The sequence below is a fragment of the Triturus cristatus genome, chromosome 4_1 (assembly GCF_964204655.1).
Source record: "Triturus cristatus chromosome 4_1, aTriCri1.1, whole genome shotgun sequence".
Lineage (NCBI taxonomy): Eukaryota > Metazoa > Chordata > Amphibia > Caudata > Salamandridae > Triturus > Triturus cristatus.
This window is the reverse complement of record NC_140585.1, coordinates 71,661,244-71,684,499: the sequence shown is the minus strand read 5'-3', so window position 1 is coordinate 71,684,499 and position 23,256 is coordinate 71,661,244. Positions and strand designations below refer to the sequence as shown.

The window sequence follows — 23,256 nt, the reverse complement described above, 5'->3', positions numbered from 1 at the left end:
TGGAGGCAGTGGTGGCAGTGGAGGTGGTGGACTGGCCTGCCCGCTGGCCCCGTGACCCACTTCGGCGGGTCCCGCGTCCGCGGCTGCGCCGAGACTGTTGCTGCACAGGCCTGTGGCTCTGAAACGAATGTGTTTGGGCGCCCCTTCCTTGGCCACGAAAGGAGCAAAAAGCGGAAGCCGAAGGAGTGCGCGTGGCCGAAAGGCCAAAGGACTTGGCCGTAGCCCGTGAGTCCTTAAAGTGCTCTAACGTACTATCCGCCTTGTCGCCAAAAAGGTGAGTGCCATCAAAAGGCATGTCCCTCAGAGTGTTCTGGACATCCTCCGACAAGCCAGTCATCCTCAGCCAGGCGTGACGGCGCAGCGCCACGGTCTTGGAAATCGCTCTGCTTGGCGAGTCGGCGGTGTCAAGGCCACAACGAATCGTGAACTTGGCTGCATCTCTCCCCTCAGCAATAGCTTGGGAGAGCACCGTCCGACCCTCCTTCGGACAATAAGGCAGCACCTGTGCTACCGTATCCCACACAGAGTGAGAGTAACAGCCCAAGAGGCATGCGGTGTTCACAGACCGCAAGCCTGAACTGGCAGAAGAGAAAATCTTCTTCACAAACTGCTCCAGTGTCTTGGATTCCCTGTCAGGAGGTGCGGAAGGGAATGCGCTCGGGGACACAGAGGCTTGGACAACCAAGCTCTCAGGGGTAGGGTGTTGGGAGAGGAAAATGGGGTCACCGGGCGATGGCGTCGGGCCACGTTCCTATCCACAGGGCTGTGCCTGAACCAGGTGCCCAAAAGAACGTCTGAAAGCGCATCATTAAAGGGCAGCAGCGGCTCCGCTGCAGAAGCCGCCGGCCAAAGCACTTCTGTCAGGAGGTTAGTCCCGACAGCCACTGTAGGGAGCTCGAGGTGGAGAGCTTCTGCCGCCCTATGCAACACCACTGAAAAAGTACCACCCTCCTCCGTAGCCACGGTAGAAGGAGACAGTGCGCCAGGTTCTGGAGAGAATTCCAGATCACCTGCGTCCTCCAATTCCTCTGCCCAGTCCGGGCATTGCGCTGTGAGAGAGTCCTCCGACCCCTCCCAGTCCTCCATAACCTGCTGGGCAGGTGGAAAAGAAGGAGGTTGGAGAAAGGGATAGAAATTCCCCATCAGTGTCGGAATCTGCGTCGATTGACACCGGTCCGGCACAGTCTCCATGTCGGGGTAGAAAACGGGGACGTGCCGTAGACGTCAATGTTGGTGGAGGTCGAACAATGCCAACCGACATCTGCGGGGATCCATGCATGGATCCATGGGGGGTCTCACAACGCCGAGGCGAGAGCCGTCGATGACGTCAGGGCCGGAGCTGCCGACGAAGAAGGGCGAGGACCCCCAGTCAGGCCCGAAGGCGCGCCGGCTGGGCCAGACGGGCCAAAGAGGCTGGCCATGGCTGACAAATTCCTGCATCTGGGCCGGAGTCGCCGAAGGACCCGGGAAGGGTGGGTAGGCCGTCGGCAACTGCGTAGTCTCCGCCGGAGCCGCAGGGGCGGCACCACCCGGACCCTCAGCCGTGTCGGGTGACAGGCTAGGCGAAGAGCGACGCTGCTTCTTTGACTTCTTGTGCTTCGTCTTACCTGACCCCGAGTGCGAAGACTTCGTCAAACGATGGGGACGGCTCCGCGACCAGTCCCTCGACCTCCCACGGGACCAGGACCTTGAACGGGGCGGAACCGACTCCCGGGCCTCAAGCAACTTTCGGGACAGCTCCCGTAATGTCTTCGGAACCATGGCCCGGCAGTCGGGGCACGACATTGGGTCGTGGTCGCGCCCCAGGCAGTAGAGACACTCGAGGTGCGAATCCGTCACCGACATCATGCGGGGACTCGCAAGACTTGAAACCAGGCATCCCTATACACCAGGAGTCAAAGACTCAAAAGAACAGAGACAAAAAGTCCCAAAAAACTCAGTCAAAAATTTACTGGGGGTACCGCTCTCTCAGGTCATCCCTTTCAGGGCCCTAGTTTTAATGCACCAGTGGTCAGTATCTTGCATGCCTCTGCGTTCCTGACACAAAGTCGTGTACAGAACTGACGTAAGCGCACGAGGGCGTTGTCTAAGTAGGTGCCACGACGTCATAACGGTGATCGTGACGCCTACGACGGACGCGGAGCCGCACAACGCCACCTTCTGACCCGCAGGTGTACTGCGGACGAAAACTTTCCGGATCCAGTCTGACGCCTGGGGGTAATTCTAAGGTAAGGAATCCATCACTAACGTGTTTCTTTCAGATAGAATGTTAACTTATATTTGTGAGTAATCTACACATAAAATTTGACTCTTTCACTTTTGAGTAATTTTACTACTTTAGCTTTATTCACCATTACGAATGTGTAAAGTTACTCAAAAGTGTAGGCTTAAATGTGTGAGTCAAATATACAAATATAAGTTACTGCAGCCAAAAAAGGAGCAAACCACAGATACTACAGAAAATAATGAAGGCAGGGGCTTACTGTAGACTCCTTTAAAATATTTAATGGTAAATAATATGAATAACTTTTTTTAATTTAAAAATAAATGTAACTATTTTCAAATGTAAATTAATTTCAATTGTATATGTAATTTTTAATAGATAATTAAATACAAATTTTCTTTAGTTGTGATTTTTGTCAAAAAATATTTACAACTTATTCTGTAATTATATATTTAAATTAATATTTATTTGAAATTATGTTAATAGTGCTGTAGCTTTTTATTTTGTCTTACACTTAAATACAGTAAATTAATTTACATTATTATTAAACTTTAATAATATTTGTACAATTTTTTTTTCCAAGTTCAAGAAACTTTTTACATTTTACTACAGGAAGATCTCCGCCCGCTGGGTGGGTGCGCATCGCTCCCAAAGCCCCTTCTTAACCCTCTAGTAACCTCTCCTTGCTCCTCCTTAAGCCCCACCTAATTTGTAATAAGTACGCCCCATTTTTCAACCACTCCCCTGTACCCTCCCACATGTACTACTAAGAAGTAAAGTAACATGTGTGAGGACCTCCCCATAGTAACGTTTGGAGAGGTGGATGTGATTTACACTCAAGGGTTTGTAAATAGCATGTTGTTGCCCTATAATAGTACTTTTGTAGAACTAGTAAATATACTTAAAAGTGTAGTTTGTGAACAGGCCTCCAGTGTTGCAAATAATCCGTACTCTGGCCTTGCCCAGGTCCTTCACCTCCCCACGCTGGCATCTTAATGCATAGTATATCAGTCAAAAGAAAAACAGCTGTCCTTCACACTCACCCTCTCAACAGCTTGAAAAGCATGCACCCCAGTGAGAACCAGTCGGCACTGCTGTCGTACGCCACTCCCTTCTGCAGGACCTCCGGAGCCATATAGCCGTGCGTGCCACTGCAAAGAGAGAAGAAAGACTTCAAGCTGTAGAAGGACTGTGAAGGTTGGAGCAGTGAATGGTGCAAGGCTGATGGCCGCAGAGGAACACTATGGAATGGTGCATAACTGATGGCTGTGGGGAAATGTAAAGAATGCTGCAAGAGCAATAGCTTCTGGGGGCTGTCGGAAATGGCCCTGGAGGCCTAGCAAGGAGGAGCTGTACCGAATAGTGGAAGCAGGCTGGTCGTTGGGAGCAGTGGGGAATGGTGCAGGACTGCTGGCTATGGCAAGCTGTAAGAGGGTGGAGGTGCCATGGATGTGGGGGCGCTCCACGCTGTGATCCAGGGCAGTTGACCGCAGAGCTGTATGAGAGGGTGGAATGGACGTGGGGCGCTCCACATTATGGTCCAGGACAGGTGACGGCAGAGCTGTATGAGAGGGTGGAATGGACGTGGGGCGCTCCACATTATGGTCCAGGACAGGTGACGGCAGAGCTGTATGAGAGGGTGGAATGGACGTGGGGCGCTCCACATTATGGTCCAGGACAGGTGACCGCAGAGCTGTATGAGAGGGTGGAATGGACGTGGGGCGCTCCACATTATGGTCCAGGACAGGTGACCGCAGAGCTGTATGAGAGGGTGGAATGGACGTGGGGCGCTCCACATTATGGTCCAGGACAGGTGACCGCAGAGCTGTATGAGAGGATGGAATGGACGTGGGGCGCTCCACATTATGGTCCAGGGCAGTTGACGGCAGAGCTGTATGAGAGGGTGCGGAAGGCTTGCCGTGGGAGCGTGTTCCAGTACAGCCCAGGATTTTACTTTAAAATGTTAGCGTGACTGGTACAGAAGGGAAATACTCATGGTTTGGTAAATGATGACGCAGTGAAATACTCACACACTGGCATGTGGCTTCTTCTTGGAGAAGTCACAGGCCAAGCCCAGGTCCGATATCCTCACATGTCCATGCTCGTCCAAGAGAATATTCGCGGGCTACACAAAAGCGAAATAAACAGAAGAATCCACAGTTAATTAAGTGAAAGAAAGTAACCAAAGAACATTGACTTGCCTCTGCTATCTCCAGAATAAAGATGATAAAACCCACTCAGAAGCTAGGGACAGGTTTTCACTCCATCAACAAGACAAATCAGACAAACGAAAGGCTGCATTAACTGGCTCAGCTAAGCCAGGACACCCACAGCAATGCTCGTTAGGAACCTCCCGCACAATTAGCCCTCTCCAAGGCTGGTCGAGTGATAAGTCCCCACTCAAGCCAGACACACCGTGTGTGTAAATGTAGAAGTTGTGATCCTAGGAAGAGAGCATTTCAGCCCTTAACCTAGAAGTCATCAAAGGTCCGATTCAGGATCATTTATAAGGGCGAGAACAATCCTGGGTGAGCATTCCATGTGTTTAGAGACGCAATGTTCCCAGAAGAGGGGAGCCTTCAGATCCTTTCTGAATTTTTGGGGGGCAGGAGCAGGGGCAGGTCAAGGAACTCTGCACCTCTTTTGATCACTACACCAAAAGCACGCTGAAGCCAACTCACCTTCCCTGGAGGTCAGGAATGGCAGGAACGGGCAGTTTCACGCTTGGACTTCTTGTGCTTCTATGCTTTAGCCGAAGGCATCGACTGTGATGAAGATCTGCCACGGGAACAACTTTGGGAGCAAGAAATAGACCTTCCTCTCGTCTTTGACTGTCAGGGTGCAGAGTTTTGTGGCCGAGGGCTTTGCTTCCCATATAGCCATAGGGTTTATCTGGCTGCAGTCACCGCAGGTTCTTGAGTCGTGTGCTGACCCCAAGCACCGGAGGCATGACTTTTGCGGATCTGTCCAAGACATTTGTTTGCGACAGTCCCTACAAGGTTTAAACCATGTTGTTTTACGAGGGGATATTTCCCTTGCACAGTGTTAAATGTTGAGGGGAAAAAATGTCAAAGAGGAAAGGAGTTGAGCTCCGGATCTACATCTGAAGGCACAGAAAGAAAGGAAATGAGGTAAGTGCGCATGGGTGGCATTTATATGCCGCTCCAGCCATCCTTAGCCCTCATCCACTACTTACACAATGAGTAAGGCTTGCCCAACACAGCGCTTCTTCCCCTCGAGCTATGGCTATGCAGAGATGGGGATCTGAGGCCTAGTTTGATCCATCCGGAGGATTATTCAGTGACACCACAATCTACACCAGCCATGAGGCATCTTCCATTAATTCAAGCGCCTCACCTCACCCCACCTCGCCTCCAGGCACTAAGTAGCCTAAAAAAACCAGTGCTCAACTGTGCATGTGATCACAAGTACAACAATGCATTCACCTTCAGGTCCCGGTACACCACGAAGCGGTTGTGCATGTGCTCCAGACCCAGAATGATTTCAGCAGCATAAAATCGCATTTCAACGTCAGAGAAGACGCCGTGCTGGGACAGGTGGTAATGCAGGTCGCCCCCTGCGGAAGAGAGAAAAGCATACAGTGGTTATTAGAGACAGGACGCTTGACCCAACCCCAACTTACTTGAGCATGGAATGTAAACCTAGAAACCTAGCGGCAGGAGTACCTGCCAAGCTGCCTAAGGCGAGGTCTTTAGAGAAAGACTGCAGTTGTGCCTTGGTAGTGACCCTTATGGATGAGGGAGGGATCAGGACAATCAGAGGAACATTAAACCTGGGTATTGATGATGACCCTGAGCACCTTTCATTGCCCCACTATTACCGGCCGCACCGCACACCATGCGCCCCCTTCCTCAGTACCAGACATCGGTTTACATTTCCTTCTGCATCCCAATCCCCAATAACTTTTACTGTTTACCATTCATCAGATCCAAGATAAACGACAACTTGTCCGGCGTATGGAAGGCGTAGGTCATGCACACGATGAACGGGCAGTCCTGCAAAGAGGAGATCGGCAGCATGAGTGCACAGAAAAGGCAAGGTCTCTCCCCTGCACGGGGCAAAGTATACAGCAAAAGGCCCATGAAGCAGCATTAGCCTACATGCAGATGGAACAAGCATTTGGGGCCAAACATCTTCACTTATATCACAGTTTGGGCTTCACATAATGTCCAGCAAACAAACATGGGTAACATAAGAGACAACGCAAGAATCAAGACCTCTGGCACACTTTAATGACCAGTCAGAGGATCCATGGTTTCATGGAAGAGGGTTTAACTTCTTCCACAAGTGAGAACAGCGGTCACTCAAGCCGCTTGTGCAAAGCGCGACAGTGTAGATGAGAAGAGACCGCAAGGCCTTCATGTTCCACGCGCAGGGCAGGGCGAAGTGCTGTACACCATCATCTCAACACTGGGACACTCTTGGGCAGAGGTCTCCAGAATCAGCAGTAAGACACAGGTACAACCACTTGCAGGAACTCCACTGCTTTGGTGCAGGTAAAAAAAATCAAAGGATTGTGAGGACTCTCTGCTGAGGGCACCAGATGTTCTTACCTGCAGATTCAGAGTATGGTCGGATGATGGGCAGTCCGAGCACATTTAAAACTCTTAGCTTTCCTCAGTCGATAGAACAATGTAACCCTCTTACTAACTCTATTTCATGTAAAATCAGAAACCATCTAATTAAGCGATAAATCGCTCTTAGCTCCTACGGATTGTAGGCTGCATGCCGATTATAGCTCCTGGGTTCCCCTGGTCACCAGCGTAAAGGATCAACCAGAGTAACTATTTCATCTGCACTCTCCTGGGTGCGAGGCTGAGGGCCAAACTTTAACAAGTTGTCCTCAGTTTGCCAAGTATTGACAGTCAATGCTGATGCGAACTACCCTCTGTTCTATTCCGTCGTGAGGTGATGAGGCTGGTACCATAAAAGGGATTTGGTTTCTCCACCTACACAAAACTGCATGATTAGCCATCCCCAAAATGTAAGCAACTGTAACGCTAGAGAGCAGAACGTCTTATATGGAAAACTAGTCAAAAAACCTGGCAAGAAAGAAGCGTTTGTGGTCCCATCTGTTGGGACATACGTTTGCAAATAAGAAAGCGGTCTCTATGTCTGCTGTGGTGGCTTCGGCAGACACGCACAGCTGCATCTTCCGCCTTGTGGCTTCGGCAGACACGCACAGGCAGCTTCGGCAGACACGCACAGCTGCACCTTCCGCCTTGTGGCTTCGGCAGACACGCACAGCTGCATCTTCCACCTTGTGGCTTCGGCAGACTCGCACAGCTGCATCTTCCGCCTTGTGGCTTCGGCAGACACGCACAGCTGCATCTTCCGCCTTGTGGCTTCGGCAGACACGCACAGCTGCATCTTCCGCCTTGTGGCTTCGGCAGACACGCACAGCTGCATCTTACTTTGTGGCTTTGGCAAACACGCACAGCTGCATCTTCCGCCTTGTGGCTTCAGCAGACACGCACAGATGCTTCTTCCGCCTTGTGGCTTCGGCAGACACGCACAGCTGCATCTTCCACCTTGTGGCTTCGGCAGACACGCACAGCTGCATCTTCCGCCTTGTGGCTTCGGCAGACACGCACAGCTGCATCTTCCGCCTTGTGGCTTCGGCAGACACGCACAGCTGCATCTTCCGCCTTGTGGCTTCGGCAGACACGCACAGCTGCATCTTACTTTGTGGCTTTGGAAAACACGCACAGCTGCATCTTCCGCCTTGTGGCTTCAGCAGACACGCACAGATGCTTCTTCCGCCTTGTGGCTTCGGCAGACACGCACAGCTGCATCTTCCACCTTGTGGCTTCGGCAGACACGCACAGCTGCATCTTCCGCCTTGTGGCTTTGGCAGACACGCACAGCTGCATCTTCCACCTTGTGGCTTCGGCAGACACGCACAGCTGCATCTTCCGCCTTGTGGCTTCGGCAGACACGCACAGCTGCCTCTTCCACCTTGTGGCTTCGGCAGACACGCACAGCTGCATCTTCCGCCTTGTGGCTTCGGCAGACACGCACAGCTGCATCTTCCGCCTTGTGGCTTCGGCAGACTCGCACAGCTGCATCTTCCGCCTTGTGGCTTCGGCAGACACGCACAGGCGGCTTCGGCAGACACGCACAGCTGCATCTTCCGCCTTGTGGCTTCGGCAGACACGCACAGCTGCATCTTCCGCCTTTACTCCCAGGCACAGCTCTCCCTGTGCTACTGCGTCGCTCTTGCTCCCGTCTTCACCTTGCTTTTTCTCACTTTCACTGCTTTCTCCCTGCCTTCTCAGTTTTGTTGTGTGCCTTCTCTCTGGTTTTCCCCGTTTTTGGTGCAGCCTGATCACGCAACTCCAGACCACCAGCTCACTTCCGGATTTCCGAAGGGCCCTCCATAACTGGCTGCTCAAATGAGCCTTCGGGACATGCGCGCTGTCGGGTGATTATCCGTGCTATACAAACCCTGAATGATTGATTCCTTTACTAGACTGCTTACTCTCATCCCTACAGAATCCTGCTAGTTAATTGGGATTGCAGTGGGGCAGGTGTTGCGGCAGTCAGAAGCAGTTTAATAATACATTTTTTAAATATATATATGTATGTATATATATCCAACTAAAAAGAGAAGCCCTCTGTCTTTATTGGTGGCGCCCAGCCTTCTGAACGCCGAAAGATCCGCTTTCCCAGCGGAGGTTCGTCCCTGCGGCCGGGCAATGACTGCCAACATCCAACCAAAAAGAGAAGCCTCTTGCCGATGACTGCCAGTACACGCCCATCGGGGAGGACTTATTAAAGCTGTTAAAAGGTGTTTTGAGCATTTCTGTGATGTTCCTTTGGTTTTGCTCGTGATCAAGGATTAGCCGTCTGAAACACGTTGAGCTGCTTACGATACGGAGAAAGCACGTAAGCTGGTTTTGCTGCACACACTTACCTGCAGAGGTTCACCCTCCGTGTGGGTGGGCAGCCCCACAAGAGGCTTCTCTTTTTGGTTGGTTGGATAGATATATTATCTACTGGCGGTCGCCAGTAGATAGTTATAGTTACAACCTAGTTTCCATAGGAAATCTCAAAATTCTATTTTGAATAACTTTGGCGCCGGTTGACGAATCCTCGCGAAATTTTCAAAACTAATGGGGCGCTCCGCTCAGCTCCTACCCTGAAAGTGTCGGGGTGATTCGTCAAGCGGGGGCTGAGAAAAAGGGGGTGTCCCAAAAGGCGTTTTCCCCATGCATTTTTCCATAGGACCTTTAGACACAGCTACAGCCCGAACGGCTTAACAGAATTACGTGAAATTTGGCAGAGAGGTAGCCATAAGGTCAAGGAAGTGCCTTTTGCAGGTCTGGTGTAAATCTGTTCAGTATTTCCTGAGAAAATAGCATTTAAAAGCATATCAATATCTATACGCGCGCACAGTGCGCGCACTGTGCGCGCACCCTGCCGTGCGCGAGCGCAATTCTGATTGGTTGTTAGATGTCGGTAAACATTCGAATCGGTCGAAACCAGGAAGTGTTGGCCGCCATTTTGTCTCTCGCAGTCTGAGGGGGTGAAAAAAAAAGGAGGAGAACGTGAAAAGGGGGCAGAGTGGACAGTTCCTGACCCCCTAGCCTTGGTCAGGGGGTCACAGAAGGACCCCCAAGGGAGAAACAAATTTTTTTTTTTTTTTTAAATCGCGAGGTGTGCGCAGCGTACGCGCACGGCACGCACTGCGAACCGTGGGTGCTCGATGCGCGAAGCGCACCGAGCGCTCACAGCGCGCGCAGGGTGCGCGCACCTTGCGATTTTAAAAAACAACTCACGGCATGCACTGCAGGATGCGCGTACCTCGCGATTTAAAATAAAAATCACGGCACGCACTGCAAACCTTGGGTGCACACGCAGGGTGCGCGCACCTCGCGATTTAAAAAAAAATAATAATAATTTCACGGTGCGCGCACGGTGAAAAACCTGAAACAAAAAACCATAGGTTTCACACACGTTATAGTTACGAATTAGCATTTAAAAAACCTTGCAAATTCACTTAAAAAACCATAGGTTTCACACATGTTATAGTTAGCTGGACATTTCACTCGTAAAAAAACCTATGAAATTCCCCCGTTATAGTTACTGTAGGCAACTATAACTCACGCGACCGCAATCCTCTGCTGATGACGTCAGATATTACATCACTGATGACATATGTGTCTTTATGAAAAATAAATATTTGTAATATATGTATAGCTAAAGATTAATGGAAGAAGACATGGGTAGATAAGTGTCTAAATACAGTGATGTAATATCTGACGTCATCAGCAGAGGATTGCGGTCACGTGAGTTATAGTTGCCTACAGTAAATATAACGGGGGAATTTCATAGGTTTTTTACGAGTGAAATGTCCAGCTAACTATAACATGTGTGAAACCTATGGTTTTTTAAGTGAATATATATATATATATATATATATATATATATATATATATATATATATATATATATATATAAAATTCTCCTTACTTCGTCAAAGCTCAGGATACTGGGAAAAGACGAATGCAGACCCGGAATTAGGAGCAATTATTTTATTTGAATACACCCTGCACCACCGCCATTACGCACATCTATCTATATGCACATATACATATACATATATATAATTTTTTGTATTTTTAAAAGGACAATACCATAATGTACTCTTGACTCACCCCTGTGCTGACGAGAGACAGCATGATCCTCTCGTTCAAGGCAAGCGTCTCACCCTGTTTCATCTTAATCCGCTTTTTATCCAGACACTTCATCGCATACCTGAAACAAACACAAAGTGGGAGCCACATCATAGGCAAGCCGTGATTCAGGAGAGGAACAACTAGATATCTTACAGTGACACCTGCTGACCAAGTCTGGGACTGCACCTGAAGAAATGGCTCCTCGGAAGGAGAGCACAGTGCTTCTGTTACAGTGACCCCTGCAGGAGTGAGCTGGCAGTACAGCTGGAGTGACAGCCCCTGTAGAGACAAGAGTTGCAGACAGTCTGTCCATCTCAAGTGAAAGGTTCAAGAGGGAGAATCAAATACTGCTCTAAAGAGGATCCCTGCTTTCCATGGCTGGGAGTGGGTGAAACTCATCTTTCCTCTAGGGCTGCAACTGGTCAGAGTTTTTCACATTTTTTACTGGGAAGGTCAAAGCTCAAAACATCTGCAAATTGCCACAAGGCTCACAGGTCAACTGAGTTTGTGAAGTTAGTAAACTGAATTCAACCAGTGCCCAGTTTACAATGCCAAAGGCAGGCAAACCAATATTCTGCACCACCCCGCAGCAAGCTAGCAGATCAGAAATGGTTACTTCCCTGGGTTTAGGCTGATACGATCAAACACTGAGGAAGGAAATATACCTCATCCAAAGAGTGTAATGTGTGCAAAGACTCGACAGAAAGGGCTCTTTATTATTTCCTATTTTCACTGCTTATTCAGCCTTTTAAATGTTGGTCAGTATCGGAGGGACCATTGACTACAGAAATGCCCTGTTATTTTGTAAATCTGCTGCTCTGTCATCAGTCGGTTCTGCAAATCGTTAAAACAGTCTTGGAGGATATGAAACAAATTCATCGTTTTTCCAAAGGAGATACTGTGCAAAACACAATAGTCCGATCAGTCATGTTAATTGGGCGTTAATGAACTCCGATAGATCATTCAATGATCGACTATCAACATGCAATGTTTACAAATGATAGCGATTTCGATGATAGCTTGCAAGTTTTTCTTGGTTGCACGTGAATATGAAATGAAGCAGATTGAAAATAACGTGACGTATGTTTTTAGCTTATTGTCTAGGTTTCATTTAGTGATTTAGTTGCATGGGAACGTCCCCTTAATAAATGTATATATTATTCATTAAAAAGAAATGTAGCCAGATGTCCTACTTGGCACAAACAAAATATGAAATGAAGGCACAAGGTGACGAAGGAGCTACTTGTGAAGAAGAGACTCAGAGGCCAGATGAAGGCCACGTCCAGCTCTGCGAAAAGGGAAGAAAAACAGCTCTGCCGCTCACTTCAGATGCAACTTTACTCCACTCTCCAAAGAGGCAAGAGAGGAAGATGAAGCAAAAGGAAAACACTGGCCCCAATGTATTCCCCATATTCCAAAGATAAGATGGATGATCAGTTTGTAGAAAGACAGAAGAAGTGTCAGTGAAGATCAGTAAGTCATTTGCTGATGGAAACCTCTTCAACCATGAGTCACATCTACAGAAAGACTCCATAGAAGAAAGCCAGAAAAAAACCCAGAGGCGAGTCACACCAGACCAGGACATCACAGGAGAAACTGCTCAACATCAACAGTGCCTTTCCGTGTGCTTTAGAAACTGACATACGACTAACCCTCTGCACACAGTTCTAACATTCGTAAACCAAAAGCAGAGAGCTCACTTTGGATCCAGGCGGTGTCGTTGCATTGAACAATCTGCCATAGGTTAAACTCTAAAAACACTTACAACAGGGTAGAGTTCTACAGCAAGTCCTTCCTTGTCTGGAAAAGTTAAGGAAAGGCAGATCTACACAAAGAGTACAATTCGCTCATCTTCCTGGCTGAAGTAAACACTACCAGTAACGCAGTTGTAAGCATCGGAAGATTGAGGTAATAGGGATAAAGTGAAGTTTGAGGTAACAGGGATAAAGAGAGGTTTGAGGTAATAGGGATAAAGTGAAGTTTGAGGTAACAGGGATAAAGTGAAGTTTGAGGTAACAGGGATAAAGAGAGGTTTGAGGTAACAGGGATAAAGAGAGGTTTGAGGTAACAGGGATAAAGAGAGGTTTGAGGTAACAGGGATATAGAGAGGTTTAGGATAACAAGGATATAGAGAGGTTTGGGATAACAGGGATGAAGAAAGGTTTGAGTTAACAGGGATAAAGAGAGGCTTGAGGTTACAGGGATAAAGAGGTTTGGGGTAACAGGAATAAAGAGAAGTTTGGGGTAACAGGAATAAAGAGAAGTTTGGGGTAACAGAGAAAGTGAGGTTTGAGGTAATGGGGATAAAGTGAGGTTTAAGTTTACAGGGATAAAGTGAGGTTTGATAAACAGGGATAAAGAGAGGTTTGAGGTAACGGGGGTAAAGAGAGGTTTGGGGTTACAGGGATAAAGAGAGGTTTGGGGTAACCGGGTTAAAGAGAGGTTTGGGGTAACCGGGTTAAAGAGAGGTTTGGGGTAACCGGGATAAAGAGAGGTTTGGGGTAACAGGGATAAAGAGAGGTTTGGGGTAACAGGGATAAAGAGAGGTTTGGAATAAAGAAAGATTTGAGGTAACAGATAAAGTGAGGATTGAGGTAACGGGGATAAAGTGAGATTTGAGGTAACGGGGATAAAGAGAGGTTTGAGGTAACGGGGATAAAGTGAGGTTTGAGGTACCGGGGATAAAGTGAGGTTTGAGGTACCGGGGATAAAGTGAGGTTTGAGGTACCGGGGATAAAGTGAGGTTTGAGGTACCAGGGATAAAGTGAGGTTTGAGGTAACAGGGATAAAGTGAGGGTTAAGTTTACAGGGATAAAGATAGGTTTGCGGTAAAAGGGACAGTGAGGTTTGAGGTAAAGGGGATAAAGTGAGGTTTGAGGTAAAGGGGATAAAGTGAGGTTTGAGGTAAAGGGGATAAAGTGAGGTTTGAGGTAACAGGGATAAAGAGGTTTGAGGTAACAGGGATTAAGTGAGGTTTAAGGTTACAAAGATAAAGGGAAGATTGCGGTAACAGGAATATAGTGAGGTTTGAGGTAACAAAGATAAAGAGACGTTTGAGGTAAATGGGATAACCCTTCCCAGCGCATTGGCTCTGTCAGTTCCATGACGCGCTGTAGCATGTCTGTGTTTCTTCTCTCTAAAATATAGTCTGTGTGCTCAAGAATATTAGTGAATATTACCGCTGGGCTTGGTGATGAATGTCACAGAACTGAACTCCTCCAATAAATGCTATGACGTCCCCCAAAACGAAACCAACCTTATCTATCAAACTCAGCCCCTCCTCACACATTGTAACTTGTCAGTACCCGAGCCACATTCAGGGAAAGGAATCCTTTACTTGAACTGATAAATGCTCATTTGTTTTGGACTATGGCGCGGATGGTGACAAATTACACTGGAGGACCAGGGGTTGATGCATGACGGGAGCACAAGTGACGCCTGGAACCAGGATTGTGAGGGAAGAGGGTCAATCATTACAGGGCATGGAAAGAAGATAGATAGATAGACAGACAGACAGACAGATTAATGCTTCACTGTGAGAAAGTGCCATCTTTCTTGCATGGTATGCCCCCACTTTTTTTCGGATTTGCTGAATGTACTTTGACTGAGTGTACCCTGGACTCCTGCCAATCAGGTGCCCAGGGCCTATGTTCCTTCCCTAAAAACACAAGACCCAAACTTGCAAACCCTGGCCACATGTCAGCCCCTGGTAAATGGCACCCTAGGTACCCAGGGCCTTGTGACCAGGGAAGGCCTCGAAGGGCTGCAGCACTCATTGTGCCACCCTTAGAGGCCCTGTACCCTTACACACACACTGCCCTTGCAGGCTGGGTGTCTGGGTACAAGACAAAGCAAAGAGTCGACATGGCACACATCCCTGAGTGCCATGACCATCACCTACACTGCCATGGCATACATCAGCCACCCCTCTAGCTGGGTGCCCTATGCCAATGGTGTGGGCGCAGGAGCCCTGTGCCCCTACAGTACCCAGGTCCATTCCTGGGCACTGTAAGTGCAGTGCTGCCTTTTAAGAGTACATGGTGCTGAGAGCTCGTCAAACACGAACTCCACCGCACCATAAAGGCAACACTGAAGACTGAGAAGTTTGGTATCAAACTTCGGCACATTAAACCCACCCTGATGCCAGTGTGGAATTTAATGTACCAAGCACCCCAGAGGGCATCTTAGAGATGCCCCCTAAAACCTAACCTACAATCCACGTCTGTTCTGAGGCTGCCTAGGCTGCCACACAGCAGACATGTTGCTGGACCCCTGGGTAGGAGAGCCCCTGCTCTCCTGGGCCTGCAACAATCCACATCCTGGGCGAGGTGCTAAATCTCCTCCCCCAGGATGGGCAGGGGGAAGCTTCAAAGGCATGCCGCCTCTGTGAGCTTCCCCAGGCCACTGCAACCCCCCACTCTGGCGGTAAGCTTGGCCGGAAACCCCAAATAAGGACAGGGGATGTGCCAGCCTGCCAACCCCACCCCTCAGGTGGGGGAGGCGAGGTGAAGCACATCCCCGGGCTCCCGCCATCTTGAAGATGGGAAGCCCTACCCAATTAGGACTAGGCTACTGCCCCTTTCCACAGGAGAGAGGCAGGATAGGGGGTGTACCCACCCCAGGACAGGGATCCATTGGTCCCTACCCTTCACCTACCTGTAACGCCCCTAAATCTAGTACTTAGGGGCACCCTGAACCTTCCTTCCCCAGATTCCAGATTCCGAAATCCGAAGAAGAGCTGGAAGAAAGAAGATCTGCCCTGCAGCTGCTAAGAAGAGGAAGACACAAACTGCTTTGGCCCCAGCCCTACCGGCCTGTCGACCCTCGAACCTGCTCCTGCTCCAAACCCAGCATCTCTTGTGGCCAGCAACCTCACAAACCCCGGAGGACCTGGCTACCTTTTGTCTCTAAACCCCTGGGTCTCCCATGAGTAGAGGCTCTACTCAAAAACCTACTTCTAATACCTGGCAGCAGCCCGGAACCGCAAACCCAGCATACTCTGCACCAGCCAAGCCTGGCCTGTGCCGGAGTGAACGAAGACCACGAGGACGACCCCACGGCGACTGTGACCCAGAGTCCGGGACCCAAGGACCTCCCTCGACACTCCTGAAGAAGCCTGCAGCCTCAGAACAAGGTGCCCCCCTACCGCGATCAACAGAGGGAAAGATTTCCCGACACCAAAAGGCACCCCTGCACGCGGCGCCCTGCGGCCCCCTGTGCCCAATCCCGGGGTACCTACCTATCCTCCAACTACCCAACTTACCTCTCGAAGTGGTAGTGGCACCTGAAGAATCCTTGTCCCCGAGCTTGCAGTCTTTTTCTAAACCGGAGATTTCCCACTGAAATCAATTGAGCGTCCGAAGGCTCAAAAACACCCTGCACCCAGCGCCCGAGTGGCCCTGGCAGTGCAACCTCTACACCTATCTACTTCCCCACTTGCCCTGAGTAAGTGACCAGGAGCCCAGCTCCCACAGCCGCTTGGCCTGCTAGTCAGCAGCCACCAACCAAGGCCCCCCTTTCCCTCATAGGATAACATTGGGCCTAACTCTCTCTGCACCCGTCCGCCCTAGTGCCGCTGAGGGTGAACCAACTGTACCTACCTGACCCTGGGGGACCCCTGAGTCTATGCCCAGAACCTCAACTCTACCAGTCGAGTACTTACCTTTAAACCGATAACTCTATTTTCTTCATAGGGTAACATTGACTGGCTTTTTCCTGAAATTTCTTTTAAGTGGGGACTTTTCAAATCTTAAAATATTCACCAAAAATCAGCCGAGTAACGAAAACGAAAATACTCACCTGCTCTTAGGTGAGCTCCCATCTTGGTGCCCAGCACTGACTTTGAAAAATACTTACAACTGTACTTACCAGTAACCCAATTTTCTCCCGTAGGAAATCATTGACTGTTTTTCTGTGAAATTTCTTTTAAGTGTCCATTTCTGCAATTTTTAAATATTCTTTAAAAATCGTATAATATCTGAAAACTTAATTACTTACCTGTTTTGGATAAAGGTCCCAGTACTGAGTCTAGGTACCCAGTACTGGATTACAAAAGTAAAGAGAACGTACTATACCTGCAACTTGAATTTTCTTCCATAGGGAATCATTGACTGTTTTCTATGAAATATTTTCTGCCAACTTTTAAAATAGCTAAATATTGTCTAAAAATCATCACAGTAATTAAGTCGACTTTCATCACTTGATTCTAAGTACTGACCCAGGACTGAATCTAGGATCCAGTCCTGGAATTCCAAAAGTAATCCTAAAAGTAATCTGTTGCAAATAACTTGAAACTTCCATTGAGCTCAATGCATTATTGTGTTTAAAATAGTGTTGCCTATTGCAACCACTTGTAACGGTTTACAAAAGTCAATTGCATATTGCAAAATTATTTATATAAAACATCTCATTCTGAGAAAGTATATTTTAATGCCAATTGTTGGTTCTAAAATAAAACAAGCATATATTTTTTATATATAAACCATTGGCCTAGAGTTCAGTTATTGAGTGTGTGAGACCATTTGCTGACTGAGTGTGTACAACAAATGCTTTACACTGTCCTCTGATACTGCCTTACTGCTCGACCAAGCTACCACTTTAGAGAGTAAGGTTATATCTAACTTTAACCTCTGCCAAACCCTGGGGGACTGTGGACTCTGTACACCCTGTACCCATTAAGGAACAGTATATACAGAGCCACTTTCTCACATTCACTGACATATGTGTCTGGATGTTGACCCACAGCAGATTCATAACACTGGAAATCTGACCTTACTTTGATTCATACTCAAAAGATTAACAAAATATACGTCAGATTAATTTCTACTGAATAACGAGTGAGGAATTCTGTCCTGGCGGTCGAGTGCAGCCGCTTTCAGTGATTACGGGTGCTTTAGCCGCGAAGGCTGGTGGACATGGCTGGATGTCATTACTTGCACCATCATTTCTCTGGGATACCATTATCTTCCTGCCATCCAACTGACAAACCATTACCTTGACCTTCTACCTCCAAAGCCATCACTTCATCCCATGATCCTTAAACCCTAAAATGTAAATATCCTTTTCTTCATCCACATCATGTTTACACTATCCTACATTTTGTTTTATTCAAATGAATACATTCAAAAGTGAATACTAAAATGTAATTATATTAACTTAAAAAGTAACCCTAACCCTAGGTCGGATATTAAATACTTGCATGTAATAGTAATAAGCATTGACAAAGCCAATAGGTCTGTGGTGGCCACAAGCCTTTTGGCTTTACGATCACTTATTCTGTTCTGCCATAGTTTTTGCAAACCTCTATTGTTGTGGAAGCTGCCAAGTCAATATTTCTTGGTTTCAAGAAGCACACATTGCCACAGACGTCCCAGGCCATTAAGGGAACTACTTTGCGGGTGGATGTGCTCCTTGTGAAGGGCAGAAATTCATCACCCAGAGTGAAGTTAGCAAACAGCTTAAGTGGGCTGGCCCATTATCAATGGAAGAAAGGGGCTTGTAGAAAGACCCTAGAAGTAAATATATTGTGCATATAATTTTGAAAACACAAATATTTTTAAAAATGCGTCAACTTAAATGAAACTAAAATGTTAAATATTTATCTACTTAATAATGTTATTTAAAGTAATCTTAACTACAGGAAAGGACGCAAACTCAAAACCTAAACTTTTGTGATTAATTACTAACTTCTAAACTAATCATGAACTACAAAGTGAAGTTAATGGCATGTCTCGCTAATGGCAGCTGAAGTAATGGTATAGGTCAGCATGTAATGGTAAATTGAAATAAAAGTGCTGAAGAGGTGGATGCCACGCTTTGCACTGCGAGTCAACAACTGGCTACCATAATACCATAAGGCTTAAAATAGGATGAAGAATACTCTACATTTTCCCAGTGTCCGCTTTGCGGCAGCCGTAGACCTCTCCAAATCCTCCTCTGCCAATGATCCGGTGCACGCTGAAGTCATTCATGGTCAGCTGATTCACAAGGAAATGGAGGGGGGAAAAAAGAAAGCCAAGTATGAAAATATATTTCTATGTATGTACACATACAAGTGTGTACGTATGGACACTTCTATAAAAAAATAAAAAGCACAGACCTAACAAAGGAACTGTGTGCATGCAGTACAAGGGTGAAGAAGGGGCTGGTGGGGTGGGAGAGTTGTACCGATACTAGAGAGAGTAGAAGAGGGTGGGGGTCACTGCACAGGGGCCAGGAGGAGGAGAGGGATGGACTAATAGTACAGCAAGTAGCGGTGGGGTCCACTGCACTTGGGTCGGTAGGGTGGGAGAGTAGAGAGAGAAGGGGGGTCCACTTAGAAATGTGCTTTCATCCAGAAATAGCTACACATGGATGAGGCGGTTCTTGCAAATACAGAACTTCAGATCCTTTTAAAGTGAAAGTTGTTTGGAGCTTGCACGATCCAGGTGGGGAGGAATGCAAGAGCACGGCTACCGTGCAGCAGGGTCAAAGTTACCTACCCTACGAGTTACAATAAGGATGTGAAAGGCCTACTCTGTTCTTAAGTATCCTGAGGGGACCCCCCCCCCCCTCCCTTAAAACCTGCCAGTGATGGTGCAGCAAGGAAAGGAACCTGTGAGAGCAGGTCCCAGATTAACAACCACACCATGCAAGTGCAAGCGCCTTTCACACATTGCATCAACACATACCAGCTGCAGAGGGAAACTGGTGAATTCTGCTTCTGTACAAAGGTTGGCTCACAAAGTTATCCGATTACATCTAGAACATCGACTAGAGGCTTGTGGAGGTGGAAGGTGCCGAGTGAGGCAATATCTAGTCAAATAAACCCAAGAAGGGCATCCCATGTCTGGGGAAAGGATGACGTGCCAGGGGAGCTGCATATACATGAGCCAGACAAGGACCACGAGAAAAGCCACTGCAGTATGTGATCACTCACATGAATGTTGAGCTCTGTGTTCTTCCACTGGCAAAACCGTGTGAACTTCTCACTGCAAAGAAAGTGAATAGATTAACTGAGCGGACAGGGAGACAGAGATGGGAAGCGAATGAGGGAAGAAGTAGGAGGCAAAGGGGAAATGGACAACAAGATGGAAAGATGGATAACTAAAGGAGAAAAGAGCTGCACTGAGTGGAAGAGAGAGAAACATAAAGAGATGGAGTGAGCAGAGATGGGATAATAAATGAGGGAGTTAAAAAAAAGGATATGGACAACAAAATCGGTTGTGAAAGAAGAGAGGGATGGGGATTGAGAGACTGGAGGAGCTGCAGCAAGAATTACTTTAAGGTGATATTGTTTCATCTCAATGAAGTACCACAAGGGTAGTTCGCGAGTGCACCTTGGGGTTCGGAGTATCTGCTCGTCTACCTGAGCAGTCTACGCTTTGGAATTCATAGCAGGTACACACTGAACCCAGTTGTATTCTAATAATTTCCCAGTCGACAAAACGAAGAAGTGATTAACCGTTTTAGTGCCCAGAGGCATAGAACACAGACCCCAGCCGTAAACTGTCCACACCATATTCCGCCCCAAAAGTGATTCTTCACTTAAATTCTCACCTTTCAATAAACTTCTGGAACACCTCTCCTTCCAGGCACTGGCAAATCTCCTCAGTGTAAGGCTGAAACAAGAAAGAGAGGGGTCGTGGTCAACCATCGGTAGTCGGTGTGAGGAGTCCAAACCTCAGTTTCAACTTCTAGAGGGTGAAAGCAAAAGCGGCGGTCTCTAAGACCCAGAAACCTCCTTCTTTAAGGCAGGGAGTCTGCCCCCTAGAGGCAGGGCAGAACACAGGCTCATACAGCGGTGGACAGCATATGCGTTGAAACTCTCAGTAATAGTCGACATTCTACTGTCCCAATCCTACCACTCAATAGTGCACCTGGCAATTTTTGGAAACAGACTCCCATCAAGAATTACCGACTATCCGTATATTGCCCATAACCAGAGTGTCATACTTGGGCATTTTGTTACTAGGACGGATAAAACCCAACCAAACTTCATACAAAAGAAGGGATTGAAACTCAGTTTTCACCTATGCGGTAAGTGGGAGAAGTTGGCCTGATGTATGATGTCACTAGTTCTAGTGTACACCTTATATCAGTCCAAATACCCTTATGGTGATTGGTTGTAAAGTCAACCTTATAGACCAGCTATCCTAGTGGTAGCATGGACAAGAGCAGTCTTAGGCTAAACTCTGAATGGCATGTGAAGCCAGCTGTGATACCATATATAATCCCTTGAATACCAAATGAAAGGACACCACAACAGATATATATATAAAATAAAGTGTATTTATTCTAGTCAAACCCTCAGCACTCTTTATGAGATTAGAGGTAAGTACAACACAGTCTTATTTAAGCATACATTAAGTCACACAGGTAAGTAATACAGTTAGGCCCTAGGGGCCACGCAAACCATATACTAAGTAAGTGGTATAAGGACCACTGTCACGGAAATAGAATAGGCCTAGGGAATCGCTGGGGCTACACTACACTAGCGTTAGTTAGGAAGTGGGAGGCCCACGGGATTCGTGTGCAGAGTGGAAACACTCACGCGTAATGCGTAAAAGTCACTAGCAATAGTACAGTTTAGAAAACGATAGATTTAGGACACTTCCGGAGTAGCTAGGAAGTCGAGACTGGAAAACTAGACATTAGGATAGTCACTATCCTGATGAGCACCGGAGTACCCAAGTTACCTAGCCCACAGGCTGCGGGTGCATAGGGGTGAAGTTGCGTCGGTTTTCGTCGTCGACTCCTATGGATGCCTGAAGAAAGATGCTGACAGGCAGTCAGTGAAGAGTGTCCGGTGGATCCCAAGGCTGGGATCAAGAAGAGAGGAGACCTGCAAGCAGAAGGGACAGAGTCAAGGTCACTAGCCAGTGACCACGTGGAACCAGGAAGGAACCAGGCGATGTCGTGAAGATTGCAGGTGAAGGTGAAGCTTGTCGCTGCAGCCAGGAGGACCAGGAAGCGTCGAGGACGACCAGGACCAGGAGGCGAGCTGTCCCACGAAGGCTCTTGCTGTCGGCGGCGTCGAAGTTGGACTAGGACTCACCAAGCCTTGGCTAGCGGAACCCACGAAGAACGGAGGACTTGCTTCTGGTGCAGACCAGGAAGGTCTGGGGTGCTTCTTCTTTGCAGAGAAGCGGGAGCCAGTCTGGAGGAGCCAAACCAGCGCAGAAGATTTCAGGGTGCGTCGTCACAAAGGCCATACCTCTGCCATGGGATGACTGTTCTGTTTGCCATCAATGTTAGTTACCTGGTATGAGAAACCAGGCAAAAGCTGCTCAGAGGGAACTAGCCTATGGGCCACCATAGTGATGCTAGCTCCAGTGTCTCTGTAGGCCTCAGCTTTTCTACCATTGATGTAGGGCTCCTGTCTGTACCTACCCAAAGTGTTGGGACAGGCAGTGAAATTGGCAAACCCCATGCCACCATCACAGACAAGAGTAGCTGCTGTAGGGGAATTGGCTAAGCCAGGATCCCCCTGTGTTCCCCAAGAAAACCCAACCAAATTTTGGGGGGCACTCCCACCACCTGGGGGATTACTGCTGACAGTAATAGGTGGTGTGACAGGAGTAGTTGGAGGAACAGTTTTGTTTTTAGCCCTTGGGCAACTGCTGTCAGTTTTCCAATGCCCAGGAGTTTTACACTCATGGCAGTAAGGCTTTTTAACTGTGGTAGAGGAGGGAGCTTGGGACCCACCACCCTGTGTGGAGTTTTGGGGCCCTGAGGAAGATTTCTCTTTTGCTTTATCCCCACCCTTCTCTTGAGGCTTGGTGGTATCTTTCTTTTGGTCACCACCCTGATTTTTAGGCCTAATCCTGGTCCTGACCCATTTATCTGCCCTCTTTCCCAATTCTTGGGGAGAGGTCAAATCTGAGTCTACCAGGTGTTGATGGAGAAGCTGGTTCTGACAATTACTAAGGATCTGCTCCCTCATAATCAAGTTGTACAATCCTGTATAGTCCTGCACCTTGCTGCCAGTTAACCAACCTTCCAAAGCCTGAGTGGCACAATCCACAAAATCAGACCAGTCCTGTGTCTGTGTCTTCTGGGTGTCTCTGAACAACAACCTATATTGCTCAGTGGTTAAGCCAAACCCATCTATCAGAGCACTCTTCAGGACTTTGTAATTGTTAGCATCCTCATCACTGACTGTGAGGAGCTGGTCTCTACCTTTGTCAGAAAAGGAGAGCCACAAGATAGCTGCCCACTGACTCTGGGGTACCTGCTGTACTTTGCAGGCCCTCTCCAAAGCAGTCATCCACTTGTGGATGTCATCCCCATTCTGATATGGGGGGACTATCTTGCTTAGGTTTCTATGGTCATAAGACCTATCCCTATCTC

The 23,256-nt window shown here is 47.9% G+C and overlaps 1 protein-coding gene across 1 annotated transcript in view; it reads right to left on the bottom strand.

Moving 5' to 3' along the window:
• GRK2 (G protein-coupled receptor kinase 2) overlaps positions 1-23,256 on the bottom strand; it is a 345,084-nt gene that overhangs the window by 120,868 nt on the left and 200,960 nt on the right. The window contains exons 6-13 of the mRNA XM_085651617.1: positions 20,464-20,525; positions 19,844-19,895; positions 18,811-18,902; positions 10,906-11,005; positions 6,162-6,240; positions 5,671-5,801; positions 4,255-4,349; positions 3,268-3,375 (exon numbers count right to left, since the gene is read on the bottom strand). Of these exons, the coding sequence (XP_085507743.1) occupies positions 3,268-3,375; positions 4,255-4,349; positions 5,671-5,801; positions 6,162-6,240; positions 10,906-11,005; positions 18,811-18,902; positions 19,844-19,895; positions 20,464-20,525 (719 nt within the window). The remainder of the gene's footprint in view (positions 1-3,267; positions 3,376-4,254; positions 4,350-5,670; positions 5,802-6,161; positions 6,241-10,905; positions 11,006-18,810; positions 18,903-19,843; positions 19,896-20,463; positions 20,526-23,256) is intronic.